We start from the raw sequence: 17,053 nt of genomic DNA on the forward strand, positions 1-17,053 counted from the left end.
GCCCTTTGGAAGACGTAATGGCGATCATACTGAAGAATTGATTCGATATGGAATAGGCTTGCATATTAAATGTGTATATAGTGTGTCCTCAATTCATCCAAGTCCAGTCAGTAGAGCTCATGCCTGATTATTGGGGGACTCGTCGATGATGATTCTTCATCATCGTTTGGTTCAAGTTAGGTAGCTTAGGTTTCCCAGGTTGCAAACATCGCACTGCTTCCAAGAGGGAAAGATCGACAATGATGAATTTCGGCATTCAAGAACGCATCTCATTGCGGCCTGAGAGGGCAGGACAATTGAGGTCACGCCAATACTCCTTGAAGAAGGTACTCGAGTACATCTTCTGCTGAACAGCACGCGAAAGATTCTGTAAGCGGGAAGGCCCTTGGCGTCTCCCGTTCTCACCTCAGGGCACTCTTGACCTTATCTTGTCTCTCAATATCCCAATTGAGGCCCAGGTATGTGCATTAGCAAGACTGAATACGACATGGCTGAACCTTCCACTCCAGAATTTATGTGAGTTGACACAGGGGCCTGTGAGGTACCTACTTGGATCCTCGCGCAGCTCTAGAGCGCTACTTCCCAGATACTCAAAAGCTTCATCGGGCAAGGACGGTTACCGTCCAATTCGTCTTCGCGATCTTCGCCCAACACAACACCTGCCTGATAAATCTGAGATCTCTGTGGTACCTTAGTCAGGTTGGCAGGTAGATACTTTCTCCAATAAAGTAGTAGTGAGTGGAAGGAAGACGACGATCGGCGAGGACATAAGGGCATGTCTGCCTCTCTCACGTCTCCCTTCTATTTCCGAGCTACATCACACCAACACATCATCACCCGCAGGCATAATCACAGCTATTCTTTTCTTGGCACTTCGCTTGAACTATTCAATACCAGACACTCAAGTTCAAACAAAATCTACAGACATGGTCGACGACGGTGTAGTAAGGGTCGTCCGAAACCCGCAAACGCAACAAGCTTCTCGAGGAGAAGCCGTCATAAATGACGACTGCTGGGACTTCGAAAACATGGGAAGCCATCTCCAGGTAACACACATCGATGGGACCGTCCGGAATGTGGACAGGGACGCTCTCGGCACTACCATCTCGTCAGAAAGTGGCAGTATCTGGCTATTGATGTTGGTAAGTAATCCATTCCATCTTGTTGTTGTTATTAAATCTGACTGATACACTCCAGGCCCAATCATTGGCCATCGCAGCTGCGTTTCTGGGTTGGGTAGCACCCGGAAACACGAGGTACGTGCTGTGATCATGAACACAATACGGCCTCCCTTGGCTCATACTAATGACAAACAATAGTGTGCTGTTCCATACAGACCTACCTCAGACAGACAAGGTGCATTGGACGCCAATCATGTAGTTCATGGGAAGCTCCATCGGATTTCTCCTCCTCGGTCGACTTTCAGACCTGTACGGACGGAGGCAGTTCATTGTCGGAACCTCCCTTCTGGGAGTCGTCGGCTGCCTCCTCGGCTCCTTTGCGGTCAACGCCGAGATGCTCATCGCCGCCAATATCTGCAACGGAATGGCTGCTGCCGCCCAGCTACCTCTTGGAGTTGCTGTAGCCGAACTCGTGCCGAACAAGGACAGAGCAAGAACAGTTGCCGGTACTTTAGTACTGCCATTCCTTGTTGCTGGTTTGGGCTCTGCCATAATCCCATCATTGTTGGACGATGGCAGCCCGGTGCAATGGCGTTGGGGCTATTACACGGGAGCCTTTCTGGCTTTCGTCTCCTTTCTCTTGTATCTGGGACTCTATCGCCCACCTTCGTTCTAGCAGCTCAATGTGGCCGGGAAGACCAAGCTTGAGATGATCAAGCATTTGGACTTTGTCGGCATCTTCCTTTACGTCTCTGGCTGCGTTTTGTTGCCACTCGGGTTCTGTTTGGGAATCTCCACGTACCCTTCTGTCGGCAAAGAGGTCATTGGAACCCTAGTCAGTGGTTTCTCAGCGCTTGTCTTGTTTGTAATACACGGTGAGGTTGGATCGCATTCGAATATTCTGACATATCTTCTAACGTATCGCAGAAGCATTTTCCACCGCCGAACAGCCTCTCATGCCTCCAAAGATGTTCAAGAATGTCCAGTTCGCAAGTCTCGTTGCTTGTGCAACTTTCTCCTCGATGGTTTTTTATGCCCTCACCGTCCTCTGGCCATTTGTTATCGGAAAGGTTTTCAACAAGGACTCGGACACGGTTGCTTGGTCTGCCTCATTGCTACCCTTTGGTGCCACACTCGGAATAGCCTTGACAGCTGTTCCGTCACTACGTGGTGAACGCTTCAGAAAACAGTGTATGGTAGCGTCAGGTGTCGCTCTGGCTCTCATGGCTCCATTATGCACTATATGGTTTGACACCCGCCATGGACTAATTGTTCTGACGGGCATATGTGCGTCTTTTGGTAAGTCTTGCGGCGATCCCCAGGCGTTGCCTGAGAGTTTTTGACTGATACATACGTCTTAGCTCTTGGCCACATTGTTGCCGTTGCCATCACTGGTGTCACCCTTGTGTGGGAACCGCAAGATATCGGCCTCGCATCAGGAGTCCTCGGCTCAATGTGTAGCTTGGGCTGTGCCTTCGCAAGGGCATTAGTTACCTTGTTATTGAGGAAAAAGCTGGAGGAGCAGCTGACCAAGTCCGTCACGCCAGTTGTCTTGGACGCTATCCTGCCCGGCCCCATTTTGAAACAACTGGCCACCACCATCCGAGAGCAAGCAACAATGAACGGGAAAACCAACTTGACGGCGTTCACATCAGTGAGCATACTCTCCAGGTTTGCAATTACCAACGCAATTCAAGCCGGATACAGTTATTCACTTCGATTGATCTTCCTTGCCATCATCCCTTTCTCCGCTATTCTCCTGATCGCCGCTTGCTTCCTTCCAAATCTGGACCAGTTCAATACTCTAAAAGTTGCAAGAAGATTGCAAGGCCCTGATGGAAACGCCCCACAGAATGATGAAGAAGCGGCCGAAGAACCAGGACTTGAGTTGTCGATGCTTGGTCGGCCTGTGTCAGCCGCAGATGTGATTTGACCTGTCTCAAGTGTTTTTTTGTTGACGGCAGCTTAGTAGGATGCTGGGTCATTGGGGGTTGGGTCACATCGGAATGTTTTCGACCAGCATTGCTTTAGTGTTAGAGGAGGAAAGACAATAAACTCATGAACTGTTTCCGCAAAAGGCGTTTTCTAGATCCACTCATGAGTTGTTTCGCGAATTCCAGGCGGCACAAAGGGTTCAGGTACGGGAGAGCGTAGTAATTCGACGGAATCCGGGGATTGCCTCATATCGAACGACCGGGATGGTGACAGACGATGATAACAGCTGTTGCGAGACCAATGAGACCAGGTTCGTATTCACCGGATGATGAATCCAATGTTCGTCAGATCCCGGCCGGTCTTTGGATTGACGATCATTGGATCGTTGGCTGAGGTGGTGGGGTGTGGAGACTGAAGTTTGTCAATCGAAGTGGGAAATGTCTTGTCCATCGACAGCCAAAGCTCCGATGGCGGGGCATGGCGGGGTGCAACCGACGTCGGTCGCTCACCCCAAAAATTATTGGGCCGGGGCGCCGCCGGCGACATGCCACTCTCCCCTTGACTCACATTGCCAACCCGCCCAATTTCTCTATTTATCTCCAAGCTGTGGCCCTCGCTGATTCAGTCCAATTCCTCCTTTTCGACAATTGATACCCTCGATACCCCTTCGTCATCTTTCACAATGGGCGAATTCCCCGTCAAGAAGTGCGGTACGTTTTAGCCCCTCCACCCCGCCATTGCCGCCCTTCCGCCATCGGGAAACCTCGATATCGGCAGATTGCAAACTTTGGCGCCTTTCAAGATGTATCCAACAATCCAAAGCTAATTCAGAGTCCACCTCAAGGCGTTCTCGGCTGCACCGGCTCCGTCGGCCAGCGCTTCATCCTGCTTCTGTCGCAGCACCCGTACCTCAAGCTCGTCGCTGTCGGCGCCTCGTCCCGCTCCGCCGGCAAGAAATACCGCGATGCCGTGAGGTGGAAGCAGGCCTCGCCCATGGGCGCCGTCGCCGACCTCGTCGTCCGCGAGTGCAAGGCCTCTGAGTTCAGCGACTGCGACGTCATCTTCAGCGGTCTCGACTCTGACGTTGCCGGCCAGATTGGTGAGTATTCCCAAGTGCTGCTGTTCCAACGCCTGCGAAGGAAGGACTGCACTCGCCAAGATTGAGAAACAATGGCTAACCACCACGGCCAAAACAGAGATGGAATTCCTCAAGGCCAACCTCGCTGTCTTCTCTAACGCAAAGAACTACCGCCGCGACCCTCTCGTGCCTCTCGTCGTCCCCACCGTCAACCTCCCCCATCTCGACCTGATCCCCCACCAGCGCAAGCAGCACAACCTCGAAAAGGGCTTCCTCGTCTGCAACTCCAACTGCGCCGTCATCGGCCTCGTCATTCCCTTCGCGGCCCTGCAAGCCGTCTTCGGCCCCGTCGACCAGGTCTCCGTCGTCACCATGCAGGCCGTCTCGGGCGCCGGCTACCCGGGCGTCTCGTCCATGGACATGATTGACAACGTCGTCCCCTTCATCTCGGGCGAGGAGGACAAGCTCGAGACGGAGGCGCGAAAGATCCTCGGCACCATCACCTCGGACCTCACCGCGTTCGAGGACCAGAGCCAGCTCAAGGTCAGCGCGGCGTGCAACCGCGTGCCCGTGCTCGACGGCCACACGGCCTGCGTCTCGCTCAAGTTTGCGCGCCGCCCCGCGCCCTCGGCCGAGGAGGTCAAGAAGGCGCTGCGCGAGTACGTCTCTGAGGCGCAGAAGCTTGGGTGCCCTTCCGCGCCCGAGAGCCCTATCCTCGTGCACGACGAGCCTGACCGGCCGCAGCCGAGACTCGATCGCGACCTCGGTAGGGGGTACACCGTCAGCGTTGGCCGTGTTCGGGAGGACGAGAGCGGAATCTTTGATATCAAGTTTGTTGCGCTTAGCCACAACACTGTCATTGGCGCTGCTGGCTCGTCGATCCTCAATGCTGAGGCTGCTGTGCTCAAGGGCTTCGTTTAAGCATCTTTGAGATGGAGAGGAAACGAACAAGTGGAAACGAATAAGATTTGAGGATGGTCGGGTATTTATCATGAGGGATCACAAAAATATTGGTGTATGGGTGCACGGTTGGTCGCATTTACGGCACGGAAATATCACAATTGAAACAGCATGAGGGAGAATCTAGACGTACGGTAGATGAAAAGTAGGCCTACCGATTGCGGTGGATTTCCCGCTTTAAAATGTCTTGAGGCCTTACCTGAGTGCGAAATGAGAGTGACGGGCGTTTGAGTGACAGTTCTGTCGGCAGTCACTACTGGCGTATTATATGCTGGGAACGGGATCCTACCTGAGGTACCTTGGGTAGGTTTCTCTGGTTTGAGAGGCTGCCTCGTTGAGTGGAAGGCGTATGCATACTACTGCCGCTGCAGTCAGCAAATCCTACACGGAGGTGAACCTGGGCAGGCATGCTGCATCCCGAACCAGCCTTCAATCGCTCGGTATGGCTAATTAAAGATCAAGCTGCATCGAAGAAAGACCTTCCCTGTGTCTGCAATTCTATCATAGGTCTTTTATCCCCCATCTCGCCTTGGCTCATGTTCTTCTATTCCAACATGCTCTTCTGCGTTTTCTCCGATCAACGTCACCGATAACCATCACGATGGGTAGACCCAAGTTCTCCCAAAGTCGATGGCGACAAGCTGCGTTTTACTTCGCCGTGGCAGCCTTCTCAACTTTTTTCCATCAACTTTGTATTCACACTATGGGCGAGCATCCAGAAACGTGACACGATAAGTGACGGTGTCGGTATTCTGCTTGATACGGACTGTTCAACCATCCGAATACCATATCCTGATCAACGTCCTGGGTATAATTCTTCTTGTGGGTAGTAATTACTGTATGCAAGGCTTAATGGCACCAACCCGACCAGAGATTGACGATGCACACGCCAGACAACAATGGCTCGAAGTTGGGGTCGCCAGTGTTCGAAACTTTTGGAACATCATATGGAAGAAGAAGACTTTCTGGGTATTAATTGCAGCTTCATCCCTTCCATTACATCTGGTGTAAGTATGGTTATTACACTTCCTCATCTTCTCTTTTACTGTTTCTCCCCCCTCGGAGCCCTTACTGATCAACAATCAGAAACAACTCCATCATCTTCAGCTCGATATCAGTGAACGACTACAGCGTCTTGAATACGAACGCGTACATTTCAAAGAACAAGACCGAAGGCGCACTCGACAGTGCCGACTGGAAGAGCATGTACTTAAATTTTCTTGGCGATAACGTCGAGGAAATGGACGCAACACGATGCATCGACGTCTACCGAGTCGGTTTCCTGTCCTCACGAGGAAACTTACTCGTTGTATCTGATGATAAGAAGGAAGAAAATCGTACGGCTGAGGTCTTCGATATTTCGGGATACCCATATCTTTGGATGTGCGGCCAATCAGGTGAAAGAATTGCCGGCATACTCGCTGATAACTCGACATGCGAGGACTATCTGGTCGAATTGCGAACTACGTTGGGAAACTGGAAGCCTCTGGGACCAAGCGTCAAGGAATGTTACAGCCAAAAGACTGAATAGCATCGCAAGCTCCTCTTCAGCAGCACTTTCTGCTGGACTGTGACAGCGTTAACTTTGCCAAAGGCGTCTTGATGCTCTTCGTCGCCTTCGGAATGGGCGAAGAAGATCCTCTGATGACCATTGGAGATGCAGTGACCTCTTTCCTTGAAGATCAGGATGAGTCGACTGCGGATATGTGCCTCAAGTCCAAGGGCCACTTTATTGCCCAACATTGGTCCAAAGGTCCAATACAATATGATCTCAAACCGCAACGGAAGTTTATCGCCGTTGGCCCAGCGGCTTGGTTTCTTTGCTTCTTGTTGTATGCTTGTGTTTCCCTCCTTTCATTATATCAACATGCTGACAATGCCACCAGGCACTTTGGACTCATTATCGCCTGTGCAAGTTTGCTGGTTGGAGGCCTGAATCACATGTCTGGTGGCGGCGATATCACAAAGCTTGCTCTCGGCGCCATGCAGACCAAGACCATCCTGAACACGGGTGACATGAGTCAAGGATCTATACTTGCTAATATTCTGCTTGTCAACACGCCTCAAATTATTCTTTCACTCGTTTACTCCACTTACAATGCCCAGTACACCAGTATATCCTTGATTACTGAATGGGACAGGTTCGGCAACGAGAAGGAGGCAAAGAGCCTTCGCGTCTCGTCTACACGCAGAGGAGCTCAGCGAGATACCTACTTCCTTCAACTGCCGTAACGCTACTCGTTCCCTCTTGTAATATTTTCAGGGGGACTTCACTGGCTCATTTCTCAGAGCTTCTTCCTCGTCAACCTGGAGGTATATGTCCCTTCAGCTGATGGCAGGTCTATGGTACGACTAGTAGAGGGGAACTCGTTTGCCGGTGTGACAGCCTACGGGTGGTCGCCACTCGGGGTTTTTTGTATTCTCGTGGTAATTCTCTTCATGATGGGATTTCTCATTATCACGGAGAGACGTCGTTTGCGATTCGGGGTCATGCCCGTGGCGGGCAGCTGCAGCGCGGCCATCTCTGCTGCTTGTCACCCTGACTCGGACGAGGGAAAGATGTGGGAGAAGACTCTGAGATGGGGCGTAGTGGACTCATCTACCGTCGGGCACTGTTCTTTTTCTTCTGAGCCAGTCTCAGTCCCGGTTTGTGGTCGTTTGTACTCGTGAGTCGGTACTCTGTCTATTGATTCCTTGGGACGGGCTGGGGAACGAGAGCTTCTAGTTTAGAAGCTCACAAGCCGTGGACGATGTCATGGGAAAAAAAGATCAACAGGGTCCGAGATATATCGTCGTTATCGTCGACTGGCTTCGTTGCCTTGTGAGACAACCTATGTTGCGAGTCTCTGCTAGAAGGATGCGACGGCTCCCCAAGGGTCATACTCAATTCATATATACTGTCCTGCCTCAAGCATGAGTGTCAACAAGGCTTGGTCGTGCTCATATCTTTGTACCTCTATCAAATCTATCGTACTTCTCATTGTGACATGGCGAAATAAGATACATTCTCAAGAGTCGAGATTTCCCAAGCAGGCCAGGTCAAATACAGTGGTATACCCAACGGATGTACACAGAATGGACGTATGGCGCATAATCAGAGCAAGAGAGAATTTCGTACAAACAAGCCGCGATTGTACAAGAGACAGGATCTAAACGGGCATGGCAAACATCTACTGAGTTATCAGTTGGGCTAAGTCTTCTCGTACGGGGACGTAGTGAAGCCAGAATTAATAGAGAGATTTGTCTTTACTCGGCAGTGAATCCATGGGCGCAAAACTTGTGCCTCGAGGTATAAAGAAGCTGACAGGCAGATTGAATGTTACAAGAGATTGTAGATAGTGGTAGTGATGTTTCTTGGTATCATCTATTGTTTTCTATGGCCACTCAATATCTTTTGCCAGCATATCGAGGCTTTTGTCGTCAACAAATCTGATATCAGGATACAGCTCCCGAAGAGACGCTCACATCGTGGATATGTCTCTCGGCGGAGGCACGGGCGGGCTCTTCATCCCCCCAATTCTGCCTATTCTTCCGATCTTTCTGCTCCTGGTACTCGTCCAGCCTGTTCATGCACCTCTCCCTGTCGTACCGTTCCGTGAAAACGCCCTCCTCGCGGTATATCTGCGCGTGCGGCGTATCCCGGGTGGTGTAATATATTTGTCTTCTATTCAAGGCAGTCTGTGTTTGTAATGAGCATCAAGAAGTAATAGTAGCGTTGAATCATGGGGATTGCACATACCATCTCAAACTTTTTGAACTTTTCCTTGGCCATGGCGAAAAACTCGCGAAATGTGTAGGTTTGAAATCTGCGCCAGGCTTCTTCGTCCGGTGCTTGCTGTATTACGCAAGATTAGGAGCGTATTCAGACATGGAAAAGCTTGAATAAGTCAGCATCTCTGGAAGACTTACAGGATCCGATAACCTGGTCGGCTTCGGACCAGTCTGGGGATCCGCAAGAACAATCGTGCCGCGCTCCGTGTCGATGAGGATATAATGACCGTCGCGGCCGGACGGTATGGTCGCGTAAACAAACACATGGGGCGGAAGGGGTGCGGTCGAGATGTTGCCTTCGTAAGGCTTGAAGAGCCACTCGTCGGCGTACTTGGTGGGCAGGCTCAGGACGACGTCGCCGGTGAAATCGACAGCGGTGGCGCCCTCGTAGACCATCCACGGATCCCAGTGGTCCTCCTTGGTACGGCTGACGTAGGGAATATACCTCATCAGCCGCCACAGTGTCGTTCTTGCCGAGGCAGAAAGATTTGACGAAGTCGGGCGTGATGTGCTCCCAGCCGCCCTCGGGAGGGTGTTGGACGACCTCTGGCGGTAGGAAGAGCCGCGTGAGGAATTCATAGTACGATGTGAGCTCCGAGACGAGCTCGTTCCTCGAGTATGAAGGTTCCGCCATTCGGAGGGAGCGAGGAGAATATCTTTGTGCCGAGAGATGAACCAACAAAGGAGCTCTTCACTGGGGAGGGAACGGGGGTCCATACTTATACTAGGCACCAACGTGGGTGCATGCGGGGCCGAGTTCACCTCAGGAACTTGTTGCCAAGCTTTGTTAGACGAGACATATGAAGAGAAATTCCTTCGCCTGCTCCTTCATTGAGAGAGCTTATCTTGTTGCCCGTTGGTGGATAGCTGGTTCGATCGGTTCCCGCGTCTCAAAACAGTGGCACCGGCAATGGCCAGATCTGTTCCACAGGTGAGGATGAACAACCATATTCATAAATTATATAGACTTCTCTACCCCTATTTCAGAGAAAAATAATTCCAGTTAGTGTCTAGCGAGGTTTCTTTCCATTTACCCTGATCCGTAACCTGCTGACGCCCCTCGGTGCGTGATCGAAGACTCGGAGGGGTACGGGATGGCCAGAGTTGCGTTTCAGACACTGCCAGTTCGTCCATTCCATTGAATTCATATGCCTCCAAGCTGGTAGCTCTGAAACCCATTCAAGGTAGGTAATTTCGCAACCGCAGTCATGGCAGGAAAGAGGTTGTTGGAAGCCTCTCGCAGTCTTTCCCGCCTCAATTAGGATGCCTTAGTTAAAGCAACGGAATCCTTTGAGTGTATGGTGACAATGAACGCCCCTGATGGAGAGTAGATCGTCGCGTTCGGTTCTGGGGTATCTTCTCTGGGTGCTGTTTCTGTGTAGTTTCTGGCAGTCGAATGAGGCAATGTGGCACCGACTTGACTATGAATACTCAACAGTTCCAAGACACGATATGGCAAAGTGTAGCAAACACTAAGCCTATGCGCAATCTATCAGAAAGACATGGCTTATGAAGGAGTCAGTGAATCAATAGAGTATTATGATAGGCACAATCCATGCTTCAACAGATATGCATCTTACCCGACCCCGACTCACGACATCGAAGGGTAACCATCCAGCAACGAACTAAAACACACTGGTATCAAAAAGCAAGGAGATCATCGGAATCAGCTATACCATTGGGATGCTTATGCCTCGAGGTAGCTGTCTCGTCGCGTCACCCTGGCCACTTTGGCACTATCAATAACAACTGTAACACTGATAATCATCAGCGTCGAATCGAACATGAAGCTAAAGTTCCCGACTGAAAGAAGCCTTTAGACCTCCGGGGTTCGGAAAGTCTACTCTCCGTTGACCGATATGAACCCGCAAACAACAAAATGCGATCAAACAAGGTCATGGCAAATGCCATGGGATGGATGCTGGAGTTGGGTATGTGCCTCGGCTCGGTAAGATAAGACGAAAAGTAATAACAATACCCAACCTCCCTCTGCTTCCTCGAACTCGCACACGCAGCACAACGGTGTCGGCCGAGTCAAGGTTTCCCTCGGAGCCTCACCCAAACCGAGATGAACCCCTGCAACAAAGCAAACAAAACCTTGCCACACACGTTTCCTCGCGTATTATGTTTTTCCATCCGGTACGTAAAGTAAGGTTTGTAACCTTGAGCCTAGAGTAGAGGAGTAAAGAAGAATCAGTCGGTTTAGTCTAATGGGATGTTTATCGTGCGCGTTAGATAGGTCCCTTGGACCCTCTGAATCACGGCAACTAGTTAAAACCTAATACTGACTGTCCAAGTCTTGGAAGAGATGAGTAAAAAGGGCAAAATAAAAAGGAAACTAAGGACAAAAATCCAAACGGAAACCGACAACGGGATTTTCAAACATGATCATGAGGCGGTTGCGAGACTGCCACATGAACACTTTTAAGCTTCGCAAACGTGCCAAGTCACCCATTGAGTAAGGAAAAAAAGCCTCGCAAGAAGCCCTCCCGTGGCGCAGCCCATAGACGTCCCTTCGCAGGCACCTTGAACCTTTGCTTCCCCTTACCAAACGAGTAATACCCTGAAGAAAGAGAGGCAGAGATGGAGAATGCGAGGAGGGGTGTGGAGAAGATGGGCCGAGTGGGAACTGGACAGTTGAGACGAACTCTGTTGAGGTCTCGTGTGCATGGGTTCCCTTACCTTCCGTACTTGGCTAGGTGTGGCTTGGTTCTCTAAGCCGAGGAAACGTATAACATCGTGACTTTACTTTCAGTGTAGGGAAGAACAGCAGATCAATGAAGCGGCAACACCGGCCTGGTGGTTTTGCTGAAGCCATGGAACTCATTTACTAAGACCCGTGATGAGCTGGGGCGTCATATCAGAGGGATCAAGAAAAGCGAGACGGAAAACCATAAGCCGCGGCAGAATCCAACGCAGCAGACGACACCCATATACGTTCGCCTGTGAAAGGCCACGAATAATTCTCCTTCAAGCGCCAAGCCGGGCCGCACAGATTGACTGTATCTAGGACGGGTTGCGAACTGAACAGTGTTTGGTGCCGGTCACAACTTTCCTCACAAAGTCGCGAGCTGCCAAAACACCAAACAATGACACGCCGGGATAGCGCTGTTAATCATACGTTTACATACTGCATCGATGCTCGGCGAACTGCAGAAGCTTCTCAAGGGAGCACACCAGCGTTCTCGTCTGTTGATAGTTAGTTGCTTGTTGTGCTGCGTAAGTGGTGCAAAGCTCCAGAGCTTGGTCCTAGTCGGGGAGAAATATGTCCTGGGCCGCGCGGGAGATTTCGCCTATTTGAAGGGATATAGAGAAACACTCAAGATGGAAACCTGCAAGTGAAACAACCATGCGATGCAGGAGCAACACCGCGGGAAGGGCGCTGGTTGGCAGCACAATCCGGATAGGTGCAGAACGAGACGCGAGAAGTCGCGGGAAGCTATATATGGCCGCCTGCTTCCCCCCTCGTCTCTCGGCCTAAAGTCTGTTTTACGTTTCAAAGAAGAAGATCGGAAATGCGGATGGACGTCGGCGGCCGGTGCGTGACATGGGACGACGTTATGCGTGTGCCGTTTGTCGTCGCGGCCGAAGCACGGACTCATCCCGGCAGCCAGTTTCGGGGGTGAGAGGGTCTCATGTGCGGGGGAGTCGGCGAGCTTCTTCTGCAGTTCTCGGCCCAAGCCGGTGCGTGCATGTTTACAGCCTGCGGCCCGATGACGTTTCCCCCTTCTCCGTCTTTGTCATTTGCCATGCAGTGCCCGCTTGACGCTGAGGCTATGTTGTATCGTCGACTGCAGCTCAATCAAAGGCGAAACATCTTCTCTGTGGGTTTTCAATGGTGCGGATCTATGCAAGAGATAGACACAGCCAGAAAGGGTCGAGACATGCAAAAACCCGACGCAGCTCCCGAAAGTCAAAAAGAAATGTGTATCTCAATAAAATATTAGATGCCAAGTTGAGAGGACCAGGGAGAGGCGAGTGCTTGTTCAATCAGGTTCAGGGGTTCAGCTTTCAGCGTCGTAGTTTCTTGATGTGAGGCTCATCAGACGAGAGTATACTGCTTGCGACGTAGCAAGACAGATCCGACGCGTCAGCATCGAAAAGCTCATGGGTAAAGAATAAGCAATGCTACCAGAAGAACTTGAAATAAGCTGGGACGGGGGCTGCCAGCCCAACTAGGCGTCCGTGTGAAACACACATTCGGGATCCGGGGGAGATGGGACGAAGAGAGGATTGACCTGAACGGACGGACACACAGGGGTTGCAAAGCACTGATGTTCAGGTGTCAAGAGCGAGGCGTCGGCCGTTTGGTTCGCGGGGTCTGGGTCGCGAGGTAAATTTGGAAGCAGACGGTCTAAAGAAGCAAACGGCGGCGTGAAGAGGCGCCGCTAGGCGTTCTGAGACCCGGAAGAGCCCACGGACACGGAGGCGAGGGAGGGCCAGGCAAGCTCCGGACGCCAACCACCATCAGCCAAGATGGGCTGAATCGGGAGGAGGCGAGCGACAGCGATTGCTGAGATAGCGGACGGCCCGACAGTCTTGGCCAAGTCCAGACCGGGATTCTGTTTGTCCTAGGTCACAAAGGGCAGAGGACGATAGTCCACGAGGCTGAACAGAGTGTAACGGATGGCGGAGATGAAATCGATAGACAAGGCGAGTGATGACCAAACGCGTTAGGTTGGTCAAGCCAGGCGGAGAGGCACGAGGGCCCAGCCTTTAGAGCGCAACGACCTTCAACTGCCGGGTTTTTGGGGCTGTCGACAAAGCTCAAAGAAATTGTATTGCTAGAGAGCCGCAAACGGTGGTATCGACGACTTGGTCCAGGTCAATAGTCACGAGTTTTCCAACGAGGAGGCAAAGTGGCCAGGAAGCATGGTGGTAATTAGGCGATCAGGCGCGTCAGTGCAGACGCAAAAGCAATGCGCCGGGTTTGGAAGGGCGACGGGCGGCGGCAGTCAAGTTTGCGGAGCGATTGAGATTCCGGCGTGCAGCTGACAATTGAACATTGCCAGGGTCCTGGGGCCGGACCCCCCGGTCTGCATAGTCCAGAACATGGCTTTGCCGCGGCGGCGGTGTTAGTGAAGGGTATCCGTACTCTGTACCGGAAGCTTGGATGGAACACTAATTCGTCTGTTGACGGTAGCACTCGGATTGGATTGTGTAGAGTTGGATAATGACCAGGCCATTCGGTAGATGCCGCCGCACAAGCATGAAGATGGGCGCAGGCATTGTGAAGCTGAAGCACACCGCAGTCCCTTCAGCATGCTTCAGACTTCAGACTTTGAGGGTTGAAGTGGGCACGGGGTGACAGGGTGAAGTGGCACAGTGGTAGTCGGGTCCAAGGGATTGAGAAGGAGCCCGGGCTTGGTGCTACCGGGGCTCTCATACCGATGCCGATGCAAATGCAAATGCAGATATGCGAGAGCGGATGCAATTCGAGCCCCTGATGCGGTCAAGAACTGACTTAGGAGGTGGCTCTTGTTGACTCGTTGTCTTTGATTCGGAGGTATGAAGTAGGAAAATCAAATCGACATAGGGGAGCCATAGAACTAAGAATAGGACTAGATGATGACGGGATGTGCAATGGTCTTTGCTGATCGTTCGTGACCTGAAACTAGCTGGGCCAATGTTGCAGCATTTCTTAGGCGACAAAATATGCGAGAGTAGGAAATATAGACGGAATATGGGGAGGCTGTTGATCGTGCGATACTCGTATCGATTGCATAGACCGTACGTAAGGTAGTCTGTATCCGTATCCTCGGAGGCTCAACGATAGATCTCAGGTATCAGGGATGCTTACCTAGTATACTTAGGGGCGAGCCGATACAGAGAAATAGTGCCAAAATGCGACTAATCAGCTTTGGAGGGTGTTTTAGTGTAGACCGGGGTCTCGTAAGGGATGAAGATACGGATAGACGACACTGGTAAAATATGAGTTGAGAGCAGCGGACACGATGTTGGCTGGGGTGACCCGTGTCGTGTTCCAACTTGTCCAGGAGCAAGGCGTGCGCGTCAGGTTCGGGGTCCGTTTGAACGGGCTGTGCCTAGTGCGGCGTACCGAAGTAATAAAGCGAGGATTCAATTCGGTGGGGCCAACGTTTGCATGTGCAGGCGAGCGGCAGGTAAATGCAAAAGGGTAGGGAGTTGAGGAACCTTGAGGCTGTTGGGCCCTGGGTTCTGGGTGGAGGGACTCTGGGAGACGGCGGGAGGATCAGGTTCACCTTTTCTTTGAGCCTTGGCTCTCGCGATTCTGGAAACTCTGGGTCTCTGTGGTCCGCGGAAACGAAATGGAAAGGAACGTGGGATCCTTACCTACTGGGAAGGAGGGATTCTGGAGGCTGACTAAGGCACATAAGATGGACAATCCATGCATAAACACTGGGAAAGAGTAGCCGTATAAACGACAGGCGTTCATAACTTTGACCACTTGAAGATACCTGCCCAGCTGAGACCAGCCCAGCGTCCGTGCTCTTTCCCTTTTTTTGCCTTCTTTCTTGTCTCTCTGCTCTTCGCTGCTGCCAAAAGCTGCAGCCACTCGGCACAGCGGGAAGACGAAGAGGAAGTACCTAGAAGTGAGGCAGGTACCTTTGGGAACGAAAACCCACGTGCTAAGGGAAACCACGTGCTGCAACAATCATTGAACTCAAGTGGTGGGAGGTACCTAGGTAATGAAAGTGCCTACCAAGGTTCCCATCACTCCCGTCGTTTGCATAAGGCGGGCAGCGAGAGAGGGAGCGAAGGGGAATGCGCTGAGGAATTTGGCCGAATTGAAGTAAACCCGAGGTGAATTAAATTGGATTACTTGCGGGAGGAACTTGAGACGTTTTCATCTCATTGCCATAACTCACTACCACCGACTCGCTGATTGGTAGACTTGCTTTGTGTTTTCTCAATTTAGGAATTCTTTTTCCCTGGGTATTTGTTTAGAGGGGAAACAAAAAGCCAGTCTCGCACTTGCACACAACGCCATTTGAAATCGTCTTCCGATTCATGCGCGCGCCCGCGCCTTAAATCGCTTTTTGATCGTCGCATGCCGTGTAGTAGATCCAATAGTCAGTGACGAGTGTGTGATCCAGCTCAGCTCGCATCGCATCGGTACGAACTACCTTGCTGCGTAAGTGTTGGACGTGCGGGCCTGTCGGCAGCAGCGCCGATGGAAATCAGGGACTAGAGGTGTAATGACGGAGCTTGGTGGTTTTTTTTTAATTGAGTTGTGGCTGTGACGGGATTGAGAGAGAGCTTGGCCCGTGGGAGAAAGCGCGCAAAGGGGGCGAAAGCGAATCACTACTTTGAAAAGGTGGTCGTCATCTCCAGCGGCCAAGGTCTGTCTGCCAACATTGGCAACTGACCGGCCCCCGGTGCAAGACGTGCGAAAAAGATGCGAGAATCGTGAGTGTCATGTTCAAGGCTAGCTAACGGCCAAAAAAGCAAGGTCCACAATGACAGTTGAATGGCGAACTTGTCTTGAACATTGTGACCAGGCGCTCCCGACCAAACCGATGGCCCCAGTTCCCCACCGCGAGATCATTTGCAGCTTTCTGTCTTGCCTTGGCGTCTTCTGTACCGAAAGACCGACCGACCGACCGACCGACAGCCCCGGTGTTGAACACGCGATGAGATGGAATGGGATGGGACGGGAAGACATGTGCAGCTGTACGAAGTGTGGAAGTGGTATTCAATCGTGTCCATCATGTCAATCGCTTCTGTCTCGTTGTCGTCACGTCGTCACACTCGGCTAGCTCACCTGCCACCAGGCCGCTACCTCATGGCCGACCTCCTAACCCCTGCTCGTGCACAACTTGCTTATGTCTACCGAGTATTAGTGTGGTGTATCAATGACGGATGGCTGGCGAGGGGAACATCTGGAGCTGAGTAAGATCAATACTATCAAGGCACCTACATGAAGGAGCTTGAGACAAAATGCAGTTTGGGCTGCACGACAGGGCAAACACTGCAAACCTTTAGCTTACATACTTGTCAAAACAACATGAGTAAACGACATGACCGCATTTGAGAATAACCGCTGTAATGAAAGCTGAGGTGAGTGAGCATCGAGACTGCAGGTACTTTAACCTAGAACCCTTTCGGGCCCGTCCCAGTCCCAGCGATTGCACCGCCCCCACCCCTGCTCTTGCGTTGACCCACACCCTCCTTGCTATTCGATGCATCCACAACCACGATCCCACGC

General features: G+C 51.6%; 7 protein-coding genes across 7 annotated transcripts; 5 read left to right on the plus strand and 2 right to left on the minus strand.

The window, feature by feature from the left end:
• Positions 1 to 926: 926 nt before the first annotated feature.
• On the plus strand, positions 927 to 3,054 carry CPAR01_15017 (trichothecene efflux pump; the record flags this gene model as incomplete). Its single annotated transcript, XM_060499267.1, has 5 exons — positions 927 to 1,142; positions 1,198 to 1,256; positions 1,392 to 1,627; positions 2,049 to 2,420; positions 2,483 to 3,054. 5 exons carry the CDS (start codon positions 927 to 929, stop codon positions 3,052 to 3,054), a joined length of 1,455 nt encoding a protein of 484 aa, XP_060342192.1.
• Positions 3,055 to 3,738: 684 nt separating this feature from the next.
• CPAR01_15018 (aspartate-semialdehyde dehydrogenase) lies at positions 3,739 to 5,055 on the plus strand (the record flags this gene model as incomplete). The annotated part of the gene is made up of 3 exons (XM_060499268.1): positions 3,739 to 3,766; positions 3,901 to 4,155; positions 4,253 to 5,055. 3 exons carry the CDS (start codon positions 3,739 to 3,741, stop codon positions 5,053 to 5,055), a joined length of 1,086 nt encoding a protein of 361 aa, XP_060342193.1.
• A 640-nt stretch (positions 5,056 to 5,695) lies between these two features.
• CPAR01_15019 (uncharacterized protein) lies at positions 5,696 to 5,821 on the plus strand (the record flags this gene model as incomplete). Its single annotated transcript, XM_060499269.1, has 1 exon — positions 5,696 to 5,821. The coding sequence occupies one exon, from the start codon at positions 5,696 to 5,698 to the stop codon at positions 5,819 to 5,821; it is 126 nt and encodes a 41-aa protein (XP_060342194.1).
• A 125-nt stretch (positions 5,822 to 5,946) lies between these two features.
• Positions 5,947 to 7,326, plus strand: CPAR01_15020 (uncharacterized protein; the record flags this gene model as incomplete). Its single annotated transcript, XM_060499270.1, has 4 exons — positions 5,947 to 6,101; positions 6,181 to 6,602; positions 6,689 to 6,926; positions 6,981 to 7,326. 4 exons carry the CDS (start codon positions 5,947 to 5,949, stop codon positions 7,324 to 7,326), a joined length of 1,161 nt encoding a protein of 386 aa, XP_060342195.1.
• Positions 7,327 to 8,529: 1,203 nt separating this feature from the next.
• CPAR01_15021 (uncharacterized protein) lies at positions 8,530 to 9,499 on the minus strand (the record flags this gene model as incomplete). The annotated part of the gene is made up of 4 exons (XM_060499271.1): positions 8,530 to 8,772; positions 8,834 to 8,929; positions 9,004 to 9,282; positions 9,311 to 9,499. The coding sequence occupies 4 exons, from the start codon at positions 9,497 to 9,499 to the stop codon at positions 8,530 to 8,532; spliced, it is 807 nt and encodes a 268-aa protein (XP_060342196.1).
• Positions 9,500 to 10,899: 1,400 nt separating this feature from the next.
• On the minus strand, positions 10,900 to 11,001 carry CPAR01_15022 (uncharacterized protein; the record flags this gene model as incomplete). The annotated part of the gene is made up of 1 exon (XM_060499272.1): positions 10,900 to 11,001. The coding sequence occupies one exon, from the start codon at positions 10,999 to 11,001 to the stop codon at positions 10,900 to 10,902; it is 102 nt and encodes a 33-aa protein (XP_060342197.1).
• A 5,303-nt stretch (positions 11,002 to 16,304) lies between these two features.
• CPAR01_15023 (uncharacterized protein) lies at positions 16,305 to 16,604 on the plus strand (the record flags this gene model as incomplete). Its single annotated transcript, XM_060499273.1, has 1 exon — positions 16,305 to 16,604. One exon carries the CDS (start codon positions 16,305 to 16,307, stop codon positions 16,602 to 16,604), a length of 300 nt encoding a protein of 99 aa, XP_060342198.1.
• Between the last annotated feature and the right edge of the window lie 449 nt (positions 16,605 to 17,053).

This window comes from Colletotrichum paranaense, assembly GCF_030867605.1.
Source record: "Colletotrichum paranaense strain IMI 384185 chromosome Unknown Scaffold_17.1, whole genome shotgun sequence".
NCBI lineage: Eukaryota > Fungi > Ascomycota > Sordariomycetes > Glomerellales > Glomerellaceae > Colletotrichum > Colletotrichum paranaense.